The sequence below is a fragment of the Macrobrachium nipponense genome, chromosome 40, assembly GCF_015104395.2.
Source record: "Macrobrachium nipponense isolate FS-2020 chromosome 40, ASM1510439v2, whole genome shotgun sequence".
Lineage (NCBI taxonomy): Eukaryota > Metazoa > Arthropoda > Malacostraca > Decapoda > Palaemonidae > Macrobrachium > Macrobrachium nipponense.
The window spans coordinates 51050474-51064812 of record NC_061101.1 but is presented as its reverse complement, the minus strand read 5'-3'; the positions used below and the strand labels follow the sequence as shown (position 1 = coordinate 51064812).

The 14339-nt window shown below is 42.1% G+C and overlaps 1 protein-coding gene across 2 annotated transcripts in view; it reads left to right on the top strand.

Moving 5' to 3' along the window:
• The window catches only part of LOC135212159 (WAS/WASL-interacting protein family member 1-like), a 65847-nt gene extending 51508 nt beyond the window's left edge, over positions 1-14339 (top strand). The window contains exons 2-3 of one of the 2 annotated variants that reach the window (XM_064245581.1): positions 8174-8970; positions 10567-14339. In XM_064245581.1, coding sequence (XP_064101651.1) covers positions 8932-8970; positions 10567-12027 — 1500 coding nt within the window. In that variant the 5' untranslated portion in view covers positions 8174-8931 and the 3' untranslated portion in view covers positions 12028-14339. The remainder of the gene's footprint in view (positions 1-8173; positions 8971-10566) is intronic. The other variant, XM_064245582.1, reaches the window with a different exon arrangement.

Here is a 14339-nt window from a genome sequence, read left to right as displayed (position 1 = left end):
CCATAAGACAGCAGCGCCCAGGAGAGGGAGATGATGAAACCAATGTTGTCAACGCCGGCGGAGGAAAGTTCCTCAATTGTGTGTGTGTGTGTGTGTCTCACTCTGCGAATATGTCCAGAAGTGAGCGTTGAAGAAGCAGCTCCAAGAGCAGTCGTCTCTCGGTTCCTCCTCGATGGTGTTGCTTTGCATTGCAGTGGGTTGGCACCACCCCCTTGAAATGGGTATGTAGGAGGGGATGCGGGTGGAGGGGAGGGGAGGAGGAGGAGGAGGAGGAGGAGGAGGAGAAGAAGAAGAAGAAGCAAGGCAGATGAAAGTCTGGGGGAGTGAGGGGATGATGATAATGTTCGGTGCGACTAATGCCATGTGATTGACCCGCGGAAGGGGTATTTGGTAAATCACGAGGAAATTGGGAATCCCACGTTACTTTTTGCAAGATGATTGATCGCCGGCCTTGGCTACTACCGACCGGGAGTTGCTATATCATCAGCGGCGTTGCACCCAAATCTCGTCGCTGCCGCCAGGAGGCAGTAGAGGTACGCAAGTGGCCGGGAACACATTTATGCCCTCATTACCACTCCGGTAATTATCTATACATCGCAAGTGAGCTGCTGCTGTCCGCGCGGCCACCATCGAGCCTCAAGCAGATTCATACACCTGTCGACGGATGAATGCCCAAATGTCATGTTCTAATGAGAATGATCAGACTCTTTTCGAAGTTCCAGGAAGTAGGTTATAAGTTAGAATATAATCTAAGCTAAAAGCCAAGCGCTGCGGTCTATGTGGTAGTCCAGCGGTGGAAGGAAAAACGAGAGCAGAGGTGTGAGCGGTGTAACAGGAGGAAACCCTCGAAGTAGTTGCGCTCTGAAGCAACTGTCAGGAGAGGGCGGGAAGTAAGACGGAAGAAAGAGAATATGAACGGAATTACAGTAAAAAGAATGACACGGGGTTCCAGCTAGGAGTGACGCAGTGTGTATTAGAGGGTTCAATGCACTGCGTAGGCACATGTTAGGAGTTTTCTTCATAGGGGTCCGTCCTCGGTTCAGAGATTAAAGTTAGGAGACGAATCTCTCTCTCTCTCTCTCTCTCTCTCTCTCTCTCTCTCTCTCCACACACACACAAACACGCACACACATGCGCACGCGCAAGGTTACCTCTTCGGTTACTGAGGAAATGAGCATTAACTGCGCCGAAGTTTCTACGGCGCAATAGAGTTTTCTGTACAGTTATTAATGCTGTATGAAACTCTTAGCCACGGGCCATGAAACACTCACCCGCTGCCCATGAAACATTCAACCACCGCCCGGTGGTGGCCTGTGTTGTTGGCACCTATAGTTGTTGTGCCAGACGCACGATCATGGCTCACTTTAACCTTAAATCAAATAAAAAAGGCTGAGACTAGAGGGCTACAATTTGGTATGTTTGAGGATTGGAAGGTGGATGATCAACACACCAATTTGCAGCCCTCTAGCCTCAGTAGTTGTTCAGATCTGAGGGCGGACAGACAAATAGAGATCTCAACAGTTTTCTTTGACAGAAAACTGAAATGCGCATTTCACATGCAGCATCGTGCAGATGGAGGAAGACGGCTGAAATGGATCTTGGCAATGAAATATTTTTTCCTTTTTCAGCCAACCACTATTTTAGGAACAAGATTTTTTCCTCTTTATCTTTTTAAGAAAAATCGCCAGAGTTGCCTTCAAGCACATGTCAGCAAGCTGTTGGATAAAACAAAAAAGTATTGAAAATCGCTGGTTTGTTAAGAGAACTGGGAATCACACCACACTAATTCAACATCGATCGATATCTTGCTCTCGTATCACTCATCTTTCTCCCCAGTAATGATTGGGGAGAAAGAAGAATGATTTATACCAACGACTTATATTGCTCCACCTCAAAGCAAATGAATCCCGCACACTCAACTAAACAAGCATTTATTCAGCAGCTAAATGATAAACGCAGAGATTCCAAATTTGCTAATCTTAAATTGCTCCGCTACATCAAAACTCCATATTGCGTGAACTCTAGAAGATGTTTCTCACACCAAAACACAAATGGTCAGAGATTGTAGTACATACGCATATGCTCACCAATTATTCAGGGTTTTCTCGTTTCATATGGTCGCTGCCTCACAGCAAGACTGCTTTGCTCGAAAAATCTGAACACATTAAAATAAATGCTCTCATTGGCGTTTAGAAAGGGATGATAATATCTTGAGACGCCATCTTTTCACTTTTAAGGTGTTTAGTTTTGCAGCTCCCGCGAGAAGACGCAAGAAAAGTGTGAAAATATGCATCTCTCATCTTTACACAAAAGCCGTTGACTGTTCAGCGAGGAGGCTCGCAGTTAAAAAAAAATGTCTGGTTCCAAACGCTCCGAATATGGGATTACTCGGATATACCGGAACGAAAGCAATTGACCTAAAATGGGAGGCGATACAGAAAGTGCTTCGTCATGGGGCGAGGAAATTGACTTGTGGTGGGCGAGTTGCATATAGAAGTTGAATAACGCCAACTGCCGGAACAAGTTTGTTCGTATTTCAATTCCCACAGAATGTCGAGAAGTCTTGTGAAGTTGTAAGGATGAATATCTGTAGCTATTGTGTACCAAAATATAATTTTGGTATGCTTATAATCTCTCTCTCTCTCTCTCTCTCTCTCTCTCTCTCTCTCTCTCTCTCTCTCATACTATATATATAATACTATATATATATATATATATATATCTATATATATATATAGTATATATATATTATATATATATATATATATATATATATCGATTATATATATATAATATATATAATAATATATATATATATATATATCTATATATATATATATATATATATATATATATATATATATATCTATATATATATATATATATATAGAGAGAGAGAGAGAGAGAGAGAGAGAGAGAGAGAGAGAGAATGTATGCACATACTAGAGATCACAGGAACTTGATCAGCTGTACTAGTACTAGCAAGAATCTTCTCCAAGCATCAGTCTAGTCAGCAACTGCTATTCTTCTGGCGCTGTAGCGCCGCTGCATCTGGACTTCGAGACATTGCCCTCGTCAAGCAATGCTGCACAGACTGTTATTAAAACTCTATCATTTCCATATAATGAAAAATACGAAGAGGGAATGAAACCACGAGCCTTGTACTAACTGCTGAGTCTGACTTGTGAATCTTCTCTGCTCGTCATCGAAATAACCCCCATTTTCTTCACCCACAGCAGACAGCTTCCCCCGAGAGAGCTGAAAATAGGAACAACAGTTGCGTGCCTTCCCACGTACGTCAACAGGTTCATTCTAGAAATGAATGGCGAATCGTCGCTCTCTGCCGCCGTGTGATTTCCCATCGCCCGCACCTCTCGCAACGGAGCCAGAAATGATAGCACTGCCGTATCATCAAGTGCGTCTAGACTTGGTGCGGAGTCTCGCGGCTGCGCAGGAGGCTTTCGGGTGATAGCGCTCAAGCACATATCAAAACAGAAAACAATAAAGAGGAACAGACAGAAAAGTACAGAGCTCGCCCCCAAAGACATGCCATTACTCATGCTATCCATCATCTAGCCAGACCTAATAACACCTGTTCTCGGAAGGTATAAGCAACCGAAGGATGATGATGATAAGGAAGAGGAACACCGAGAGAGAGAGAGAGAGAGAGAGAGAGAGAGAGAGAGAGAAACGTCGCTAAAGGAACCCTAACGAGATAGTGTTACTAAGAGTCCTTTAGTCTTTAGAAACAGTAACGTTCTATTTTTGCAGACAGGTTGACAGACCTTTGGAGGAAGGGGCAGCACAAGGAAGGAACATAACATTTAGGCCAAAGACCAAGCGCTGGGACCTATTTGGTCATTCAGCGCTGAAGAGGACATGAACGGAGGTGCAGTAAAAGGAATGAAAGCAGTTGCAGCTAGGGGCTAAGGATAAAACTTTGACTTACGACATAAATGAAAACTATAGGCTACTCATCAGCACATACAGCCAGAGAGAGTCAAGTAGAAAATTAATATATCATTCTTCCCAAATCTCCTCCATCATCGTTTTAAATTTGTCTGCTCATTACAAGCAATGTCTTTCAAATGTCTTGATGCTATTGATGATAATCTATAAAAAAAAATAGTGTCTTATTCTATAGAAATACAGTTGGACAGTTCTACTGTGACAATCTCTCTCTCTCTCTCTCTCTCTCTCTCTCTCCTCTCTCTCTCTCTCTGAGGTATCTGAATGTACCCTTCGTATCTTGACCAGTTTTACACAACCCTCATTAACGTTTCACCAATAATTTTAATATTAAAACTGTCATAATCAGTTGTCACACAGCAATGGCAGATATTTTCTCAATGCCCAAACACTCGCAAGCTCATGCAAATTAGAATAATTAAAAAAATAAGAAGTTAAATCTAGTCTATTTTCCCCGCCATCAATTTAAAATAGGATCCCCTTCTGAACTGCTTACAGAGGGGAAAGAAGAGGCGGTTGTTGCACATCAGGGCAAAAACGGAGAGAGACCTCCAGAGTCGACATTCGCCAGAGAAAAGGGAACGAAGCCTAAATTCACAGTGTTCGAGGGTGGGGGAGGGGGGGGGGCCAGGGGGGGGCAGTGGAGCGACACATTCTCTTTCCCGAGAGTAATGAGATGGAGACTTACCTACCTCCTCTTATCTCCCACCTCCTGACATCTTTCATCTTCTGTAATCTTCCATTTTCTATATCATGCAATCATCCCCCCTCGTCTACGACTGCGAGACAGAGAGACAACGGCGAACATTACAGCCATTATGGATGTCATTCAAAGCGAAATTGACACGTTGCGGGCCACCGATGTGAGGGACCTGGCGGTTTTCACACGGGATCGAGGCGCAGAGAGAGAGAGAGAGAGAGACTATCGCCACATGATAGAACTCAGGTCACAGGAGGAAATCATTGCCATCATAGTAATAAAAGCATAATAATCTCATTGCCGTCACTGCCACCGGTGTTCCTTCTGTTATGGTTACTGCTCTTTTTCTTCGCTTTTTTTCTTTATCTTTTGTTTTCTTCCATCAATTTCTTGGGGGTTGCCAGTGTTACTATTTCATTGGTTTAAACATGCAGCTGCTGTTAATGCCAAGGCAAATAACATGACGCCCATTACTGCTAATCACTGAAAATTTTCTTACGACTTTAAGTCGTGTAATTTGCAATTACCTGTAGGACACCGAGCGCCAATAGATCGTTCCCCAAAACATCAACTACTTACATATGTCTCTTATCCTTTCAAATTTACCGTAGTGAACGATGGGATAGAAAATCTAACAGACAAAATGATGTAAGGAGAGAGAGAGAGAGAGAGAGAGAGAGAGGCTGCCACACGGTGATTTCACTATTCGTTCTGCGAATGACAAACTTGTTGAGGTACGTAATCGAAATGCCCAAAGGGGTTTTAGCTCACTGTTCCCGTCAGTTCCACAGGTTGTTCGTGAACAGGAACTACAGTACGAAGCGCTATGTGGACATTTCACTCTCAATTATAAGTGGTAAAAATTTGAAGCAACTCCCTTCAATCACAAGATAGCAAGTGGCACTTATTTCATAACGGGACCTTGTGGCATCACCCACCCCCACCCCCCTTCGAAAACAGTTGCTGCGAGTTTTATCTTGGCTATCTCCGTAGGGGATGGTGCTATCAGTGCACCTCATTCAATACACAGTAGGCATTACTTTGGTTCTTTGTAGGGTCACTTCGTCCCCTAGCCACTGTACCTCCGTGCATATTCTTTTTCTTCCATCTTCCTTTCCACCTTCTCCGAACAACTGAGTCATTCTGCAACTGCTTTGAGGTTCTCCTCCTGTTACGCCTTTCAGACCTTCCTACTCTCAACTCCCGTGTCAGCGCTGAATGACTCCATAGGTCCCAGCGGTTGGACCTCTGGCCTGAATTCTATATTCTATTCTATTCTCTCTTGGCTGCAACTAAAAGGTGGAATATTGCGGCGTGATGATCTTCTCATCTCCAAATGTTTAAGCTCTCTGGTGATGTCTCCTGAATCTTGTTCTCCCTCATAAATATTTATTTATTCATTTATCACCTTCTCTCATCAGTTGTCGCTCCTCGCAGTCCCATTTCCCTCAAGGGCACTCAAGCGCTTGTAGTCTGTTGACTCTGGCCATCAAGGTTTTCATCTGAAGCTTTAAAGCAAGGAAGAAAATCATTAGGACACTGTGAATGCACAGTAAAACCTGCTCCTGCAGATAAGTGAGCACACGATGTCTCCTCGGATGGACTAACAAGTCTTTGAGACATCCTAATTCTTGTGACTCCTTGTAACTCGATAAACCCCCCAATTACTGATGACACAATGGGATTACTGACGCAGCCGAGACATAGCCGGTTTGAAACGCCAAAAACATCGAAAGATCTTGCAGAAAGTCCGTTGTTTATTTTTCCTTCGTGGCTTACCTATTTGTATGGATTTATCATGTTCCAAACTTTCGTGATTCAGTTATACATAACATACTTATACATATATATATATATATATATATATATATATATATATATATATATATATATATATATATATAGATATATATATATATTTCACTTGAAACCTAATTCCGTGGTTTTCATGTCTGAAAATACCACATTAATGATGATTAACAGAAATTTGTATTTCGATATTAATTAGTACCGAAGCAAGCACGGAGAAAATACTTGTAGTACATTTGTCTTATGCGATGGACGAAAACTCCTCATCGTGGATCACATTGTAATTCCTACAATAGTTCAGAGAAGAATTCTTAAAGTGAATGAGTGAATTTTCAAGGGAAATTTGAAAATAAACTGAAAAAGATGAAGAAGACAATTGAAGGGTTTTGTTTATTTATCAATAAATGCCCAAAATCTCGTACTTTAAAGAACTCTCAATAATAACTCCATAAGCTTTGTTTTGCATTTTAATGAAGGTATATGAATTAAGTATATATATATATATATATATATATATATATATATATAGATATATATAAATCATAATATAATATATAAGAAAATATTATATCTATATATTATATAATTAATTATATATATAATATATATATATATATATATATATATATGTATATATATATATATATATGTATGTATATACTCTCTCTACTCTCTCTCTCTCTCTCTCTCTCTCTCTCTCTCTCTCGTCTCTATCTATATATATATATATATATATATATAATATATATTATATATATATATATATATATATATACTATATATATATATATATATATATACCTTACATGAATTAAAAAGCGCGGGTCTTGTTCCATATGAATAGGGTTCATCCTCTAATAATTATAATAGTAATAATAATAATATAATACTAACTATAATTCAACAAAAATTGGTCCACACAAGGTACATATAAAAAAAACTTGTCAGGTGATAAACTGAATTTTCACGTGCAAACGAAAACGTCATCAACTCTCTCTCTCTCTCTCTCTCTCTCTCTCTCTCTCTCTCTCTCTCATTAACGCGTTATTGGAAAAGCCGCGAGAGGCCGAAGGGGTTGAACGATCCCATCCTTCAAGGGAAGACGACACCCCAACCGGAGAGAGGTCATCAAGGCATTACATGTTCCTAATGACGAATCCCGAGAACCATAAACGCCAGCGAAGGACCGGCTATCCGGACCATTACTTCAACTGGGCTCGTGTTATTACCGGTTCACTTTGGTAGGTCCAAACCGATCATTACGAAAGGTTCAAGTAATGCTAACCATTAGTAAACGAGTACTCTCGCCCCTGCACCGCGAGTGATGTTGGTTACTGGTCATACACACTGCATGATTGCTCTCTTCCAGCCATCTCCAGCGCCTGACCACAGGATGGCGCGTCATCACATTTTAGGTGTCTGTCTGTCTGTCTGTGTTTGTTTTCTTGCAGTGTGATTTTAGCCGAGTCGACAGAACTTGTGAATACGAGATTCCCTCTATGCATAAAAGCCAGTTGCTTTTTTTTTATTTTCATTGCAAAAGATGACAAAGTGTGACCACTATTTATCTAGAATTTCTTTTCTTCTGAATATGACAAAGGATTCAAAAACAATGCTATGCAAACGATGTTTTGAGATAAAACTGCCCTTCCCCCTTGCAAAACAACTGACAGGTCGAATTCTCTTTGATTCCAGGCCGAGGTTCTTCCAGACATCGAGGAGAAGGCGACTGCTTTGGAAGAGGCCGCCGATAACTCGAGGGTCCCGATAGATCGCCTTCCAGGAGGCCATTCGCTCGTAGCTCGGCCTTCCAAGAGACACCCTTCAGTTCCTGGAGCGGCACCAATTGGACTTTTGTGTGTGTGTGTGTGTGTGTGTGCCGGGGATTCGTACATACACACATACACACAAGCACGCACACACACACTCTCTCTCTCTCTCTCTCTCTCTCTACCACGTCGGGGGCTCCAAGAGTAGATTCTGGGAAGAAGATTTATATGCGTTCTCGTCCAACTGCGTATCACTCGCAACCAACAAGAAGAAGAGGAAGAAGATGAGGCGGTTGTGAGCCTAAGAGAACGAACGTCGGAGGACTGAAAGAGAATAGGAAAAAGCGCCTCTGACACTCATTACTCTGCCGAGGAGGAACGTCACAGATGTTACTTACGGTGCATGCGGTACCTCTGGGTGATGTAGTGTTCGCTGTGCATAAGTTTCCTCACGGTACGTTCGTTACGTGAAGTGAACGACGACGGTTTGACCTCGGAGTTGCGGACGAGTGAGTGACGACGCCGCCGAGTGCTTGTGACATTCCGCTAGTCAGAAACAACGGCAGTCCGTCGCCCGTCGGAGGATGTCGGCGAGATAAGTGACTGCCCTCCAAAGATTCTCTCCGCCAGACAGCAGGTCTTGAAAACGTGTGCGACCCTCTCGTGGAAATATAACTCCAGCAGATGAGCTTGTGGAAACTGACGACACGCAAAACTAAGAAAGTGAGTAGAGGGGCGGGGTGTTGCGGAGAGAGAGAGAGCTAGACTCATTCAAGCGGTGGTAGTGCGACACATATCAGTAAACATAGGCTGATGTTTGTGAATGAAAACTGTGTGGAATGTGGTTGGACAAAACTAGTACTATAATAAAAAATGACTATGGATATAAGAGGTCTTATCCAAGGGTAGGAAGAGGATAGAGAGAGATGAGACGAGAGAGAGAGGTTTGAGGACGAGAGAGGAAGAGAAGGAGAGAGAGAGATGCACATCTTCGCAAGGTTTCATTTAAGAGAAAAAACTTTTGGAAAAATGATTCAATATAAATAAATAATATATATATATATATATATATATATATATATATATATATATATATTATATATATATAGAGAGAGAGAGAGAGAGAGAGAGAGAGAAGAGAGAGACGAGAGAGAGAGAGAGAGATGAGAGAGAGAGAGATTTTGCATTGTAGTCATTATGAAAATATTCTAGACAACAACAACGTCGTAAATTAATATACTCATGTATGTAATGTTCGCTCTCATACACACAAACAAACACACGCACACACACACACACACACACACACATATATATATAATATATATATATATATATATATATATATATATATATATATATATATATATACACATACGCATTAAGCTACAAATGTCCTTCGATATCTGATTCACTCTAATCTTAGGAATTAATATATTCATATATGTTAACCGAAGGGGAATTTTTTTAGTTTATGATAATTTCGTCGGCTCATGGGCGCGAACCTTATGAACTAAGAAATCAGGACATAGAGGTACAATGCTGAGTGGGTAGAGCGCTTCACTGTATGTCCTGATTTCTTAGTTCATAGTTATTATTAGCTAAAAGAAATTCCCCTTCGGTTAACATTTATGAAAATATATTAATTCCGAGGCAGAGTGAATTAGATATTGAAGGACATTTGTAGCTTAATGCGGATACATGAATCACGGAGACGTGATAAGACTCGTGTATATATATATATATATATATATATATATATATATATATATATATATATATATATATATATATATATATATATATATATATATATATATACTATACAAATTTTACTGGAATTCAAAGTAGTCAATTTGAAAAGTAACTTAGTTAAATAAAGCTATTTAATTGTTTTGCACTGACTGTTTCCTTAACAATCTCTGTAAGTCAATCTGATCTTAAAATTCCAAACTAACTTCCTATCTCTAAATAATTTTCATTGGTTGCAATATAGGAGCTCTGTCCAATTCCTCCCATTAAAATTCTTTGAGTGAAATAGGACTAGCTTAGTTCAATCCAATTAAAAATGTAGGAAAAGTGGTGGCTCATTACTCTAATCAAAATAAGCTTCTGGGATGAAAAACAATTTTCGTCGATGAATAAATGCATTATGTTTGGGCAATTCGGGGTTCCATGACCTGTCTTCATCTTGAAGGAATTTTTCACCCCAAATCAAGTTGACGAAATCCATAAAAACACATTTTCGTTTCAGAATGACGCCTTGGGCACAAACTTCTCACGATCAGCGTAATAACAAACGTTTCCCTGTACTTGCAGGTCAGCAGTGGCGCTGACGAGGAAGTCAGACTAGAGGAAGACCACCGAGTCAGCGCCTTCGCCGACGAAGGCGGCAACTGGGTCGAACCTCTCCCTGACGTCATAGCCAACTTACACTTGACCGATCCTTCAGATCTGCGCGCCCACGCCGAAATGCTGGGCGTTCGCGACTACCATTACCCTGAGGTGGGCGAAGGTCGGGTCAGACGCAGGGATGCCCGCCCCCCACCGCCACCCGTCAGTCCCCAGGGACTCGGCGCCGCTCCTCAGGGACTCGGCGCTGCGCCCGGTCCTGCTACTGTCGGCGGCGGAGGAGGAAATGCCGGTGGGAGTGGAATTGGTGCCGGGGGAGGATGCTGGCGGCATTCTCAACAGTACCAATGGACATCTCAGCCTCAAGCAGATGCCCAAGGCCTCTCGCCGATGTCCTCCGGTATGGGGCTGGGTCCCACGTGCGCTGTGCCGGCAGAGGCAGATGGGGCGCGTCTACGGAGTGTCTCCAGCGAACCCAGGGGCCCGGCTGGTAATGGTGGGGACCGCAGAGTTCGCTGTTCTTCGGCCTCCAGGTCTCGCCAGCACAGGCCTTGCCCTCCTCCCGGTGAACGGCCGTCGGGCATGGCCAATATTCCTCCGCCAAATTCTCCGCCACCTCCTCAAGTCAGCGGCAGTTCCCACGCTGGAAGCCATCAACCGTATTCGTCCCCTTCGTGTGTTTCCCCGCCGTCGGCTGGTGGCGCAGGCGTCGCTGGAGGGGCGTTCGCGCGTCTCGCAGGTTGCTATGAGAACTTGGACCCTGGCCGCGATTCGGGGGAAAGTGGCGGTGGTGGTGCTTACGGATATCAAGTGAGTGACCTCGAAGCATTATTGACCAGGGCCTCCCCGTCCCATCCTGCGAACCTACCCATGGTGCTAGCTTCCTCTACCAGACTGCACAACATGCGTCGTACCCCGGAGCCCAGTACTCACAACCAGACTCCCGTCAGACCATTCTTGCCCTTAGGAATTATCGTAAATGCCGTTTTTAAGACGAGGGATTGGTTATACGTGCGCACAGCCCACGGTGCAGAAGGATATGTGCCTTATCGCGTATGCTTGCCCTTGGGTATCCTACCACCTCCGAGGGAGGGCCATCCGGTGCCCCCTGGAGCACCAGAAATGAGCGGTGATGGGGTCTGGGAAAGTCGTGCGGACAACTTTGCTGGGGCGGGAGCCGGTCCGCTCCCGATCGCCCAGGTAGCGCAGGGTGCCATGATGAGCGGGGTGAGTACGGAAGCCGCCTCCCAAACTCGCGGGAGATCCCGAGGTCGGCGGCGACACCCTTGCTCAGACAACTGCAACCAAACAGACACACAGAAACTGCAACCGAGGGGAAGGAGTGTCTCAGAGTCGAGGCCTCCGAGAGAAACTGTGGATGCGCCTGGCTCTGGACCACCTGGATCTCCCGACCATGTGCTCGTGTAGTGGGCTCTTACAAGGGACGCGACTGTTCCTAATGTAACCTCCGTTGTGTTTAGTGAATCTTCTGAGTCATTGTAAGCAAAGAAGAAAAGGTTGCAATCACACTTTACGTCAGATCTGACCTTAAAAATTCTTCTTACTTCACATCTTGGCGAAAGTATTCAGTGCTAGTTATTTGCCTTCTACCTGTCATGACTGAGTGAAATGTCGTTGTTGAAAATGTCATCTGTGTTTAGAATTTCTATAGATTTAGAATCAAAGCCTCATTTGCTTAGTATGAATGCCCCTCTCTATTTCGAAAACCAACCGTCCAGCCCATTACTATTTCTAATACTTGCTTTGTAATCTGATACCCTCGACACCAGGCCGCTTGTCTGTGAAGGGTTTATTTTGAGTTAGTCATATTTTCACCATGAAACATGCAGTCAAAATACGTTAAACTTATAGAGAAGACAATCTGTTTTCCCCATTACATGCTCATGGGTGTTTGACACGAACAAACAGGCGATGAAAGCAAGCAAAACTTCATTTCAGTGAGATAGCTAGAATTTGGTGATATAATCAGTGAGTTCCTGTTAGAGCCGTTTAAAAATGTTAACATATACGTAAAAACATGTGATATAAGTTAATACTAGATACTTCCAATGGAAAACTGCTGTGGGATAACAACATATCAAATCGTAGATGGGCTGTCGCCTAAATAATTAGGAGAAATACTACAAAAAATACATTTCTCTTCACACTGAAAATATAATACAAAATTTATTATTATTATTATTATTATTATTATTATTATTATTATTATTATTATTATCACAATACGCAAATGTAACTGTTGACATTTGTCTAAATTAAATCATTCCAATTTGTCGGCAAATATGACCCCTGTATGCTCTTAGTGAACTGAAAAAAATAAGTAAAAAATGAGCGGAAGAAACTGAAACTCTCACCCGCGGCCCATGAAGCTTTCAGCCATCGCCCGGTGGTGGCCTATGTTACTGGCATCTATAGCAGTGCCAGATGCACGATCACGGCTAACTTTAACCTTAAACAAAATAAAAACCACTGAGGTTAGAGGGCTGCAATTCGGTATGTTTGATGATTGTAGGGTGGATGATCAACATAACAATTTGCAGCCCTCTAGCCTCAGTAGTTTTGAAGATCTGAAGACGGACAGAAAAAGTGCGGACGGACAGACAAATAGAGATCTCAATAGTTTTCTTTGACAGAAAACTAAAAGGGGGTTCTTTTTCTTTACTTATGACAAGCTGAATCACTTCTGATCCTTAGCCTTTCTTGCAAAAATTAGGAATCAAGGAACCTGGAAATAGAGGAGGTGAAAATTTCCTGTATTCTCTTCTCTGGGTCAGAGAGTAAATTGGTGTACTGTTGAAAGGATGGCTGGATAATGGTCACAAGTCTTCATCGTGAGGATTTCGTTGGCAATAGCCAGCACTTGATCGAAAGGACTGGATTCATAGCTTAAACTAGACCACCAGGTACATTGCAATTTAAAGAACTCACAGGTATGATTTTTTTTTATAGAAATCTTCATTTTGGCCGTCCAGCTCAGGAAACTAATTTTTTAAAAATCTTTATTTCGGTCGTCCAAATCAGAAAATAAATTATTATTTTAAATCTTTATAGAACTTTTTGACCACTGCACAAAACCTAAGAGTCATTACGTTCATGATGGAAGACAAGATTTTTAAGTCTGGATCGAGAATTCTGTAAGATACTTTCGATCTTCTGAAATTAATAGTGGATTCTATTTTTTTCCTCTCGCCAGAATAGAAAACAAAATATCTCGCTGCGACTGCGCTTAATCCACATAACATTCAAATGAACGAAACTTGATGTTTTCCTTAGCGAATTCAAAGGCTAACACGGAACCTTGCTCTGTCTCGCTGTCTGTCAAAAGTAAAGTATTTAACTGGACATACACTAATTAATTGTTGGAATAAAGGGGGTTAAAGGAAAAATATTTCAATAACTAAATTCAGAACGTGTTCTAAATCTAGAAGACTATCCAAGAAAGGAACATTTTCTCGGGATGCAAAAACCAGTAATGTCTCGGTATCTGCAAACGTCGGAAATTCACTTCATTGACAATGTCGAATGAGGAGTAATATTTGCCTTATTTCCTAAATATTCTCTCTCTCTCTCTCTCTCTCTCTCTCTCTCTAGATAACAATAGCAAGTAAACGCGTTTTAATAAAGATTAAAATTTTCGTTTGACAAATGCTGTCACACGTTATCCTTCTGATAACGTCACAGATTCCTCGATTCGTTCGAAAGCCTTTCAGCAAATACGT